This window comes from Mugil cephalus, chromosome 8 (assembly GCF_022458985.1).
Source record: "Mugil cephalus isolate CIBA_MC_2020 chromosome 8, CIBA_Mcephalus_1.1, whole genome shotgun sequence".
NCBI classification, from domain to species: domain Eukaryota; kingdom Metazoa; phylum Chordata; class Actinopteri; order Mugiliformes; family Mugilidae; genus Mugil; species Mugil cephalus.
Window position 1 is genome coordinate 12,856,057 of NC_061777.1, and position 13,816 is coordinate 12,869,872.

Consider the following 13,816-nt stretch of genomic DNA (forward strand, 5'->3'; position numbering starts at 1 on the left):
TATTTGTTTCATGTCGCTGCACAAGAGGGAGCTCATCAGAGAGTAAATGAGACAAATTACATTTAAAATAATCCGAAAAACGATCCTCCTGCAAGTCTGTTTTATTTCATGTTTTATTCCTATTTAAGCTGGTGAAGAGAACATGCGTACCAGCGCACATTTATAAATCCCGTTCAGTTCAGCAGGTGCACAAAGATAAACAAGTGGCTAGACGCACTGGCATCAAGTTCATTTCTTTTTTTGTGATGCATGTGGAAAACAGATGTTTTTTCTTTACGTGCAGTTTGCTTTCTATTCGTTAACCTTCTCCGCGCGGCAGTGCGTCTTAAATCCAATTTAAGGGACACCAGGCCGCGATAATCTGATCAATAGGCCGCAGTTTAACAATGGACTTCCCGGGACAATCGGGCTGATCGTTGAAATTAGCTCGGTACACAGTAGTCATTGCTGTCGTTTGTGTTAATGGGCTTCTCCGGAACCGTTCGGTTTAATTAAGAAAGTTGTTTGCCACATTTCGAACACAAGCAAATGGAGCCAAAAGGGAAACACTAAATAACCCAGAGGAAGTTTTTAGAATCCGAGTGAAACTTCGAGCATTATGCGGTGGCTGTTGTGTGTGCATTCTTTAATTAAGAGGCGGTTTGCATGTAAAAAACAAACAAAATAAAAAAAAACGTACCGTTATCGAGGTAGTGACCGTCGGCACAATTGGCAACGCACGTGTGTGTGCCCTCGTTGAGGTGGAAGCCGGCTCTGCACGTGGTGCACTGGTCGCTACGGCTACCAACGCAGGTCTCGCACAAGGAGGAGCACTTCTTGCAGCGCTTCCGATCGTCACGGAAAAAGCCACTGGGGCACTCGGACACGCACATCCTGAGGAGAGAGGTGATTGATGGGAGAAGAAAGAGAGAGGGACCAGGTGAAATATAGCATCACTAACGGGAAAAAAATGTCGGGAATATTAACGGGTTTCCGCGCTTTGCTTCAACAAATGTAAATCATATGTGTTATAGAAATAAATACCGAATATAAGCTCGTGTAAAATATAATTCAACAGAGCTAAAGCAGAGGTAGATTTAGGATAAAGATTTAAGACAAGCAGATACGGTGTGGGAGAGGGACCGAATTGCGTGTGCAGTTCCAACATCTGCTAGATAACTTCACAGCCCCTCGTCACCCCCTCATTTCACCCAGAGGCTCCCTTCCTAAAGACCTCCGAAATCCTCAAGAGTGCAAAACACACACTCAGACATGCACACCCTTTAAGCCTCATTCGCACACCACAGTTTTTCTGCCAAGAACCACATATGGCACGTGTGAAACGCATAATCCACGTGTGCACACTGCTGCGCGCTCGTCCTCCACCTTCAGCAGCGTCCCGGGCTGTGCTGAAATGATTAGCGAATCAATAAACCGCACGCATAGAAAAATACTTGCGGAGTAACACCTTCGTCAAGGACGCTGGGAGATTTCGCCGTCGACGCAAGCTTGCGGTAAAAAGGTGTTTAAATTAAATGTCTCCACGGCAGAGCTTTATTTATGTGAATGAGACGGACAGACGCACTGGAAAGGTCAGCTTCCATACATGCAAACAGCATCGAATCATAAATTAATGAAATACATCCCTCGGCACAAACATCTCCCCTTCTAAAATTAAATTAAATTGAATTAGTGAAAGTATTTCTCTCATAATAGTGTATTCCCAGTGATATAACCGTCTCTCAGTCATCCAGGTCGTGGTGTATCCCATTAAAGAAACACAACTGGACTTTCTTTAACACTTTTCGTCAAAGTTTTTTTTTTTTAAGTTTGCACACACGCACCTTTTTTGTGGGTGTAGACCATCAAACACATATGTAGGGATGTAATTATCCGAGCATTAAACGCCACCGCCACAGCTGCCACCCCTTCCCCTTCCTTCCACCACTTCCCCCCAATCTTCATTCATCAATTGCTCCCTGTGGTGGCAGCAAAGGGCAGCACACCTTTAAAGTGGGCTAATGATAAGGCAGCGCCCTAAGCTCGCACATTCTCATGCACCTGCATCGGCCTGCCTTTTATTAGTGCCGAGACAAGTCGACACAAAGGCAATTACCACAGACTTTGATCTTAATGGGATCCTATTGGCACACACGAATGTGTACACACACACAAGCGCATTTACCGCCACACGCCGACTTAACAATTAACGGGGCGATGGGACAAACGGAGCCTAATACGAAAGAGCATCTCTTTTATCAGACGGACAAGGTGAAATTGATCAGGTCGTCACCTGCATAGTTTCTCGGGCTAAACAAATCACAGAGACCTTATGAAGCAGCACAGAGCGCTGTGAAGTCAGGCCAACGCCAACCAAGGTCACCTCAGCTTTAACACTTAAAACAAATAACTCTGAAACTGTTTGCCGCGCTGATCTCGACACAATACACACCTCAGTCAGATTTGTCCTTTTTACTTTTTTAAATTGCCCCTGCAAAAAAAAAAAAAAAAGCCACAAGCTGGATTGGCTCGTTTATTACATTCATTCAGGCTTGGACAGTAAATTTCTTCACACAGGTCGATTATGAAGTTCAGTAACGTTAGTAAGCCGGTTGGAAAACAGATGTTTCTCTGACACGCGTAAACACAGTCCAAGTTTTGCCTTCAGCTGATTAAATCCACATATCGAGACATTGGTATGCAACAACATTCACTTCATTTTTGTAGCAGTGTCTCGTTGAGGCCCAGTCTGCTATTATTGATCCCTCCCTTCCTTGGATCTAAAGCAATCAAACATTTGCAGAAATAACACATGAGCCAGCCGTACACTGCGCCTGTCTGTACCTCGGACAGAATAACAACAGTTCCACAGAACGGGATTACATCTTCATACCGACATGCTCCGAGCGTCTACAACCTTAACCTTCGAGTCGATTTAACACGTAACTCCCTCATTTAGAAAATAACTCACTTTGGTTTTCTTATTTCACCTCCTCGCATTATTTGTGTGTTGTTTGTTGGCACTGAATCGTTTTTGAACAATCCCCACTTTAAAAGCACCACGGTTCAAAGGAACTATAACTGATAACAAACGTGCTCTCGCCGGCTGTCAGACTAGTAGGGATGGGCGATATGGGATAAAAAAAAAAAAAAAAAAGATAATAATTATCTTGGTGAGTTTTGCCTTTCTGACAATAGCGATAAAAGTCATGATAAAAAATTATTATAATTCAAATCCGTGTTTTTGTCTTGAGAGCCCCACAATCCCTTCAGTTCTATCTTTCCATCTCTTGCTTTGCTCACACAGAACGGACGGTTTGAACGCATTGGTGATGTTTTTTTTATTATTAATTTACTGGAGGATGTGGCTGCTTTCTTCTGACTCATTTGCTGGCTCTCCGGCTCGTCTCCGGTTGTCCTTTACTTGGTGGAATAAATTTGTTGTGTTGCTATCCTTAGCCATTATATAAATATATTTTTTTTAGCAAACCTTGCATATGGGACAAGTTTGTTCCACATCCACCTTATGACATTCAAACCAGTTCCACGTTGTTGATGAGGAGCCTCGTTTAGCCGCGGTCGAGCTACGGCTGCGAGGATGTCGCACACGGTTACGTCATCAGCTTTGTGTTTATGTTAATAATGACAATACAAGGCAGTCTGACCTGGTGTTGTTTTTGAACTTGAGGAAGAAGTGGAGGCAGTTGATGCAGTGGTGGGGTCCAGGGCCCTCGCAGCCATTCTCGTTACATTCAGCGTCACAGGGGCCTGAGGACACACGCAGAACGAAACATGTCAGTGGTGACGGCCCAAACAAGAGGCTCTGCACTCCGACAGCCTCGATAAACTGATAAACTTTTTCCCAGCACTCTTAAATATTATTTCTATCTTCCACAGTGACAGGGAGATAAAAAATAATATATAAAAAATGAAGTTGCTTTGCCAAGGTGCAACTGTGACTAACCTGTCTGGGTGAGGCTGTGGGTTTATCACTCACCGTTGTACTCCTCGGTGAACTCCTCTTCAGGGGTCGTCATTATGTGAGGCTTTTCTATGTGCAGAGATGAGTAAGGATGGACAGAGGTACCGTACAGCACCAGCGACCACTCCTTCAGCTTGCCTGAAAAAAAAAAAAAGAAAAACACCTCATAAGAATCATTTTATACAGAGAAATACTTTTCAGTCCGTCCTCATGTTGCTGGTGGGAAAAAAAAAACCTCCCTGACCTTGTGACCCAATTCCATTATGCACTACTACTGCACACCAACAACCGCAGCAGAGACTAAACTAAACTAGTGGGTAATTTCAGTGGACGAAGTCACTGCCTCCAACATGTGTTTGTGCAGCAGCAACTGCTCAGTTTCTGTTTTTCTTCAAATGCAAATTCAAGTAAATGTAAAAAAAACTAAAACAACAACAAACGGAAGAAAAAAAAATGAACATATGGAGGCTCTCGATGCCATTTTAATTACTTAAATGATCAACGGTGTCATACCAGGTACTTTCTGGCTGCGGAGCTGAGAAGGTGAGTCATAGATCTCTAGGACCCAGTCGCCTGCTGCCTTCTCGCCCCAACAGTGGGTGGTCATAAACTCCCAGTTTTTAAAACCCTCCATGGAGTGATCAAACAACCTGGGGAATCAACAACACAGACGCCATTTAGGAAAACACACACAGGCAAATCACATTAGGTGGAGATAAAACTCAAGTTCAATAGTAGAAGACACAAGCACTCAAGAAATTACAATCACAGATTCTAATAAACTGCAGATAAACAGTTTTTGTTGAGTTTATGAACTCTCTGACATCTGACTGGTTGGAAGGTGAATCACTCACTCATAGTTTCTAAATATTACCACTGCAACAGCAACGTCCAAAATTAGGCTACACAATTCAGGCAGGCATGTTCCTTCAGGTGTGATAACTAAACTAATGACTCAGCTTCGTACCTGTTGGCAAGCAGCTGAGACTTGGTCCCTGAGGGTGAGGTCAGGTTGATTGACAGGTCCCCACGGCGAGGGTGTGTAATCGTAATACGCACGACTACGTGCTCCAGGTAGATCACGTGGTGGTTGGGGTTGTCGGTGCAGCCTGTGGCCTTGTACACCGAGCGGACAGCGTGCTCTGGACGGATCGTTCTGGAGGACGGGGCGGAAGACGAGAAGGAGGTGAATGTTAGGAGACGTGACGTGTTCAAAGGCAATTTAACCACGGTTCATGGTTGGTTTTGGCAGCATGAAAACTTGACACTGATGACACTTTACAAGAGTAAATGTGGAAATTGTCGCATTAAGCTAAAGTTAATTTATTAGAGATGCTTGAGATATGAGGTCTAGGTGCAGTGACCAGTAACTTGGGTTAAGATCAGCCACTGGAAACATTACAGTTCATATGAAAATTACATTGTGTATTTGTGGTTTCAGGGGTGGGGAGCCGGCCTCGTCCACAGCTGAAAGGAATTAGCTGCTGGAGATCAGATCAGTGGGACCTCAGCCAAACTTCACCTGTACCAGTTGTGTGTTTATTCTTTCAAGGAACGGCACCGTGGACCGCGCGGCTGCCTCGCTATACACAGTGAAGCCGTGCCAAAAATGCTGCTGCATGCGCAAAAGCCTTTATTAAGATTTAAACCTCAACCTGCCAAAGGAACCAAGAGCACGATAAGAAAGACAAAGAACATTATTTGCTCTGTCTGTTATGCATGGCTCAGCAGCAGAGAGATCTTTGAACGGCCAACACAAACATCTGAAGGCCCCCTTGAATAACATCTGGGGTATGAGCTAATGTAGCAGCACTACAGACACGGACAGGTCCAGGAGAGGGGACAATGAGCGCCGTTGTTTGCCAGCGCGAGACTTTAGAGGAAAACGGTCGCGTGTCGCCCCTGCACAGCGGTCGAGCACCTGAGCCAACGCAACACGTGAACTCTCTGCAGAAACTGGATAACACGCAGGGTTTACTCACTGTAAACAAAAACAGAGCCGGTGAGTTACACTTGCTGGCAAAAACATATATATAAAACGATTACAATAGCTACTTTCTCCAGGGTGGTGGGTGGAAAGATAATTACTGCCAGCGAGTTGGGCAGTTTTATCTTGCATTGGAGAACATTTTATTAAATCCCCTGTTGTCAGGGTTACAATCACAGCAATGACATTTTTTTTTTTTAAACTTGCCAAGTGATGTGAGCACAGATGTTTATCTCTGAGCGGAAAATTACCCCCGAGCCAATTATCAGCTGGTATAGATCATCTTCAGTTTTGTGAAAGATGTTTTTTGGAACGGCACACTTGTCAAACTTGGCTCAAGGATTAATTGAGACAAAGTGCAACAGAGTGGTTTATTCGATTAGTAAAAAATGTTCCCTTTTGCCATTCAGGCTGCGTGATCCTGGTCCGTGGATCATTAATTGCTGCGATAAATATAATTTTGTTGTGTGAAAGGGGTAATTTGGCCATCAAGGTGAACCTAACAATTTTCACTGAGAACCGCAGCTCAAATTAACAACATTAGGGAATTAAATGAATCTTCCTCATATCAATTAGATCAGCGAATTAGCACGACCGGCGCGATAGTGTGTTATTTGTCAAAGCGGCACGTTTTGCTCTCGCATCTTCGCCTAGGGTCATTTCCATTTCGCAAAGCTGCTGACCAGCTAAAATATGGTCAATATAAACAATTTACATTAAAACTACAAGAAAGAAAAAAAAGCTGTATGAGCTCAAGCAGAACTGGCTGAATATGTATTGGAGAGAAAACATGTATCGTCAGCGGTAATGTCTGGAGAGCAGATATAAGAGCTCTGGCTGTTCTCTATGACACTCCACAGATAACTGGACCGTACACATGGGACCAGGCACAGCAGATGCACCGCTCATTACCACCAGCCTCACAAGCGCGCACATCACGCAGTTTTCCTGGTGCATACTTCAAGCGGAGTGCGGAGATCAGACTGCAGCCAGACATTACCAAACGTAGTCCGAGAGGCCAGCCAGAGGGTGTGTGGGAGCGCAGCGCGGAGGTGATGACTGAACTTATGTAAAAACCTACACTAGACGCACGACACATGACGCAAACGGTGAACACCCTCGGACGCGCGGACCAGCGAAGCAAAAGACGCACGCACGCAGAATACCTGCTTCCAAAACACATGTCTGCGAAAACACCGGGGGCACACGTCTTCTCCTCTGATTGGTTTACTCCCCTCGTCTTACAGTCACAAGCACATTCATCACGCATGACACTATACACAAACTCGCTCAGTATTTGGTTTGCAGAGGAGACCGTTTCAGGCTTTTTTTGGGGGGCGGTCTGAAAACTCAATTAAGAATTGTGTTGCACACGGACCTTTCGCGACTGTTTTGACTTCGTTCCCAAAGCAAAACAAATCAAAGCCTTTTGTTTCCCGACGGCTGCGTTTTGCTTTCGTTCGGCTGTAATTCTGTTTGAGGACAACGCTGTAAAGCCATTTACATATCTTTTTAAATCAGGGGGGAGACGGAGGATAAAATTATTACGTTATAGTTATTTGTGTCATGCAACAGCAGAGGTCATTTCTCCATTAGCCAACACGCACTACAAGAGCACGGAGGCCTCAGCGGGACAGCCTCCGAGACAAGCTAGACTTCAGCCTCATATGGACCGACTTGTGCGCTGGAGCAGAACAGACAGAATGACACTGATAATGCTGCAGTCGCTGGCCACTGAGCCTTCGACTGAAAGCATACCAGTTCAGGGCCCAAGTTCAGGCAGCCAGCCTAACACAGAACAGCGCTCAGGCTTCCAGCTGCATCAAGAATAACAAGCTGTGAAGCCCTGGCTCTCTCTATGTAAGTAAGTGTGTGTGTGTGTGTGTGTGTTCGTGTGTGTGTGTGTGTGTGTGTGCGCGCACATAGTAAAGGTCTTATGTGAGAACCACCCTGCCAGAACTAATGCTTGGCCCCTATCAAGGTACAGCTTGCACAACCGCACTCTCAAACACATGCCAGTGCAAAACACCAGGGACCGAAAAAAAAAAAAAAAAAAAGTAAGAAAAGAAAAGAAAAGACAGTACAACTGAAAGAAAGAGCAAAACAGACTGAGGCGGACAGAGAGGCTCTAAGGGAGGCACACAAAACCAACCTATTCTATAGTTACAATCCAGCCGCATTTTTGCCACACTTAACGGTCAAACCTTAACTGTGTGTACTTTATAGACGGATGTCATAATGTCACGTTAAAGAAAGCTACTAAATGGCCAGCGCTATAGCGACAGACTTTCAGAATTATTTCACGTGGACGTACCAGTCTGCATGCCTTTAGTTTTTCAGTTTAAATAAGGTGGAAGGCTCAACTTCGCGCAACAACGTGCGTCCAGCTTCGTAGCAGCTGTTCGGGGAGGGTCATTTCCTTGTGGACAAAGAGAGGACCGCGGAGTGATTTTTACAAATTTGGTTGGAAGCAACTTCAAGGGCCCCGCTCAGTCCCGCGTCCTGACCTCAGCTTCATCATAAAACCCTCGGGGGTGAACGAGGATAAAACAAGTCTCATCGCCCAAGAGGCAGATTTCAACGTTCGCGTTGCTCAATGGGAGCATGTTCCCATGGCCGGCGTCCAAACTCAAAGTGTTCCTCAAGACTGCTCAGCGTTTCCACATACTTTTTCATGTTTAAGTTCTACCGCAAACAGAGAAGCAGAGAGATTTACAGTTCGCATCATGTCAGAGGGACCGTTAGCATTTCTATGCTCGCGCTCTACCTGATTTGTCGGTCTGCACTCTCCACGCAGACGTGCTGGTTGGGGACTTGTTTCCACCTCTCCGCCTCCTTCACCATAGCCTCCGCGTCCATCAGGCCAAAGCCATACAAGTGGCTGACTGCAGGAAACAGTAAAAAAAAAAGTCACAGCTGATGAGAAAACTACTTGCCAGCAAAGCTTTGTCAAAAAAAAAAAAAAAGGGATTGTACGTTAAAGGAATCTAGTAACGCGGTTTATTACTCTTCTGTAGCGACATTTCTATCGCATATATTATGAAAACGCAGATGTAGTTGTCTAAAAATGACTACTAGAGTCGGGAAACCACTCAGCTTTTGGTGTCAGCTAATCAAATATGAATTCCTTTCATACTTCCCCAACCCCCACCCCTTCCCTGTTCTGTCACTTGGAAAATCTCCAGGCACACTGGGCCTGCAGCCTGGCTGACCCTTAGTTCTCACTCTCTTGGTTTCTCTCCAACACACACACACACACACACACACACACACACACACACACACACACACACACACACACACACACAACACACACACACACACACACACACACACACACACACACACACACACACACAACACACACACAGAAACACACAGGTACGCATTTAACAAACACGCAAAGTAACAAAATAGCACCCACCACATGGACCCTGACAGATGGCAGCTGGCGGCGCAGTACTTAAGCAAGCAAGAAGGAAACACTTTTGGAAAACTGCTCATCGACCCTCTTCTGATTTTAGAAACCAATCAGCAGTGAAAGCGCTGCATGTTGATGCCTCTGTAACGGTTTTGTTTTGCCAAACAGCCTAAAAATCCCACCAGGAATAGTAAATGCAACTCTCTCGCTTAATTGGTGCGTTGAGACAATGTCTGCCGAAGACATTAAAAAAAGAAAAAAAAGGAAAATCGTACACCAGATTTAAGTTTAAGTAGCTATTTTAATTGCCAACGACAATTACTGTGAGCACCGGCTGTGTGTGTGTGTGTTTGTGCGAGTACCGTTGTAACCGGCAGCATTGGTTTTCCAGTCGGGGGCGCTGAGATGTCCGGCTCTAGAGGTCTTCACAATGATGTGCTGCACATCTCTCCAAGTTAGAAGAGGACTGCGAGAGGGAACACATACACATGCATTCATTTATTTATCAAAATCAAAGTAATTGTGAAGGAATTAAGTAAATTGGTGACATTTAAGGAATGGCGAGGGGCTGAAGGTTACTGGGTAATTTATTGTAGTGACCAGAACATTGAGACCTACACGAAACGCCCAAACAGCACGGTAGATGAAAGAGGAACTTAAAAAGTTCAGAGTGAAGGGGGGTTAAATAAACACGGCACAATGAGGAGGAAAGAAGGCTGAATGTATAACGAGAGAGAAAATTACAGAGGACGCGGATGGAGATGGATGGCATGGAAGCGTGTTCGTCCGTCCTTAGTTTCTCAGATCTCACGTGAGATCCATTACAAGATGGCAGCCATGTGTCTCGACTCCTTTGATGTCCAAACGCTACATTAAAAGGAAAAACCGGGAAGAAGTGGGTCACCAAGTTTCCTGGGATTCCCTTCCATCTCATATGCCGGCCAGATGCTCAGCTCCCTCATGTCACTCCCTCAACATCTGAAACCTCCAGAATTCGCAGTACTCCAAAGCTTTTGACCCAAAACTGATATTTCAGGTTTGCAACCCAACATTTGGGCTTGAGAGCCGAAGAAGACACGCGGCTATGATATAAGAGCGAGACCGATTGCAACAGGCCTTTGGCTGGAGAGACGCTTGCATAAGAGCAGGTTCTTTCAAAGCTTTCTGCGATCTATTAAACCAAAAAAAAAAAAAAAAACGTTTAGAACATCTGGGGGAGACTCTGTGTCTCACGTGTAGCTGACGACTTTAACAGATTATGGGCAAAATCCGAGTTTAACGTTCCAGTCATCGTCTTTTGAGCTACAGGATCAAATTCAGATAAGCCAAGATTAAAAAATGTCTGACAAACTTCTGCCCACTTCTGTGTTCAGCGACGGTCCTGGTTCGTCCACACGACCGTTTCAAAAACAATTCCTCACAGAGAATCACAGTTTGTGTTTTTAAATTCCTGGTTAGATTAACGACATCTGGTATGAAAGCTAAACCCTTTAATACCGGCTGTAATAATCAAACTGTCTTAATCTGCTTTCCAGTAAACCTTTTCTCAGGATCGTGTTCTAGACGCACGATTTTCAGGATGTGACCGAGATTAAGGGAGATTTTAAAGCGACCAGAGTCGTGTCAGTAGTGTGGAGTCGCACATGTCCACAATTCCCTGACGCGACTAATTCATTTCATCAAATCAAACCGTACAATACGGAGTAAATGGCTAAAAAGTAAAGTAACAAAATAATTAAAAGGATGGCAGCACAGATAAATCCCATGAAAGTCGGAATAATTAATGGTCAGATCAATATTAATAGGCTTAGCTGCCACTTTGTAATTATGGCTCCATAAATGTTTTATGGTCATTAATTAAAAGTGACTTTGGCATCATTATCTAGGCCATGACTGCCTCTCCATAAACAAGCCAATACTAATTAATGGAGCAGCGCGCATACTGGGGAAAACCAGCAGCAAATCAGAGTCTCATATAGGTTTCATGGTGCTTCTCTCCGGTGTAATTATGGATGAAGACACACAGTCTGAGAGGAGAAAGCGAAGGCAGAAAGTCAAACATTTCAACATCTACATTTAACCTCAGTTCATTCCATAGATGGAGAGTTACCCAATAAAGTGCGACACATAAATATACATTTTCTCCGCCTCTACGGGATGAAACAGAGCAGATAAATAGAGGAACGGTTTTAATTTTCACAGATTCGCCCCTGTATTGGTTTCTGAAAACCTCATGCGTCTCGTGCGGAAGGTCGTCCATGATTGTTCCTTTATAATCCCTCACTTCCCTCTCATCTTTCGCCCTCTCTAGTTTCTCCGTCAAGACTAAAGAAAGTAACAGTCAGTTGGACGCTCTGCAAAGCTGCCGCCTGAACTTCTGAAGACAACAGCGCACGAGAGGTTTCTGAAGTGCCATGTGCACACTGGCACCAGGGGAAAATGCCTCACAACAAAGACTTCAGGGAACGTTAGCGTAATGGCATCTTGACATGTTTATCGCAGAAATTTGCACGCCCTCGTTCACCAGATAAGAGCAGATATCATCAGTTCAGGACGGAGTTTGTCTAAACTGTTTCCCTTTTAGCCCTTTCATCCTGTCCTCCATTTGAGTGCATGTGCATGCTTGCAAGAAACTCATTGAACAGACAGGGAAAAAAAAAAAAGAAACGAAAGAATAGTATTTGCCTCGGAGGGGTCCAAAAAAAGAAAAAAGAAAAAAAGACCATCATGAAATCAGTGGAGGCGCAGTGAGTACGGCGGAGAGGAAGTGAGAGCTAGAAGAAGAAGAAGAAAGCAGACAGGCAAGAAAGCGTGTGTGATAATCTTGTTGAGGAAACAGGCTTATGTGCCCGGCGCTGCCTGGAAACCGCGAATATTTTCTACAGGGAGGATTTGGATTGGATTATCCAGGTTAAACGAAGTGACCTCGGCTAACTGAGCTGCTCAACATGTGATGATGGGCCTAATTCAGAGTCTCTGCACCTGCACCGCACTGTATTCAACTCATGAATTAAACACAAATTAAGCCCCTCAACAGGTTTCAAAGAGGAGCAGAGCAGCGTCTGCTCTGACTCACGGCAGGACACTGAAACCGACTGGGGGGGAAAAATGGTTTTCGGCGTCTGATTTTTTTGACTTTTTTGATCGTCCTTTCATGTCGGCAGCGTCTTCTAACAGAAACGTACAGCGCGTTACAAAAAAAGACTCAGGAAATCCTCCCTGCTTTAAATCAAGCAAATCTGTACTAGTGCAACAATCTTCTCCTTGAATCCATATGTATGCGTTCGAAGCAGAAAAGCGGAATGTAAATGTTTGCTAGTACGGACGCAGTCATCACTCACCCACATTCTACCGATATTACCTACGGCCTAACGTCTTATTGACAAGCTGTGCTGGAACACTGTGTACCAGGGAAGAAAAGATTTTTTATTCTTAGCACCCACAGCTACACAAACACATGTGATCACCTGAACTTAAACAGCCTCAAAAAGGCCGCCACAAAGCAGAAGAGCTCAGGGTCGAGACGTCTCCAGACGGAGAAGAACCGGCCACGTTCGCCTCCAGCTCCAGGTACGGTTACGACCGTGACACGTGTTCCGATGTATTTATAATTTGGCATAAGTGAATTTCTGGTTAAAGGTGACAGTGTGCATAGACCGCGGCTTCACATGTATGCGGGTTTAATCCGGGTGAGGTTCAAGTACAGTTCACGGCCAATTAGATCACACACACACACAACGGTGCCGATTATCGAAGAAGACGTCAAGCAGAACATCTTTACGCCAAAATGTTCCCAAACCATTGGGAAATTAACCTGTTGGTTGGTAATCCACACACTGTCATTGTCAGTCAAAATAACAGGTAATTATCAGCAGTGGATAACATAGAGTTTTCCATTTAAATGTTATTTAAAATAGCTATTAACCCTCATGTAGCTATAAACCTTTGACACAAGTGGATTAAAAGGACACAAGTTATTACATGGACACCAAAATTATGCTAAATGCATCGTCACCCCGAACTTGACAATGGAAGAACGGAAACGCGTCACGTGTTGTTGAGCTCTGGCCTCAATGGTCTATAAGGAGGAGGCTTTGGAAGGTAAGCATAGGGCAAAGGTATGAGGTTAAGTGGATCTTACTTTGCCTCCAGGGCCAGAGCAATAATGGCAGCGGCCATAGGAGCGGAGGCGGATGTCCCCGTGTGACTGTCTGTACACCGATGTCTCAGGTCTGTTGTGATCTGTAGACAGAGGAGAAGGGCAGAGGGTTAGAGGGAGACGTGGAGGAGATACAGGAATTATATAAAAAAGAGAGAGGAGAGTGGAGAGACGGCAGAGGTGGAGTCAACATCCAAAATGAAAGCGGAGAGATAAGAAAGCCACGAGCAAACAGATGAGGCGGAGAGACAGGGGAGAGGAGCCAGCAGCGATGGCAGGATGACAGGG

At 44.8% G+C, this 13,816-nt stretch overlaps 1 protein-coding gene across 2 annotated transcripts in view; it reads right to left on the reverse strand.

The window, feature by feature from the left end:
• pcsk5b (proprotein convertase subtilisin/kexin type 5b) overlaps positions 1 to 13,816 on the reverse strand; it is a 68,261-nt gene that overhangs the window by 26,243 nt on the left and 28,202 nt on the right. For both annotated transcript variants that reach the window (XM_047592578.1, XM_047592577.1), the window contains exons 9-16: positions 13,511 to 13,611; positions 9,732 to 9,835; positions 8,716 to 8,833; positions 4,929 to 5,117; positions 4,475 to 4,611; positions 3,977 to 4,099; positions 3,645 to 3,747; positions 680 to 873 (exon numbers count right to left, since the gene is read on the reverse strand). In XM_047592578.1, coding sequence (XP_047448534.1) covers positions 680 to 873; positions 3,645 to 3,747; positions 3,977 to 4,099; positions 4,475 to 4,611; positions 4,929 to 5,117; positions 8,716 to 8,833; positions 9,732 to 9,835; positions 13,511 to 13,611 — 1,069 coding nt within the window. The remainder of the gene's footprint in view (positions 1 to 679; positions 874 to 3,644; positions 3,748 to 3,976; positions 4,100 to 4,474; positions 4,612 to 4,928; positions 5,118 to 8,715; positions 8,834 to 9,731; positions 9,836 to 13,510; positions 13,612 to 13,816) is intronic.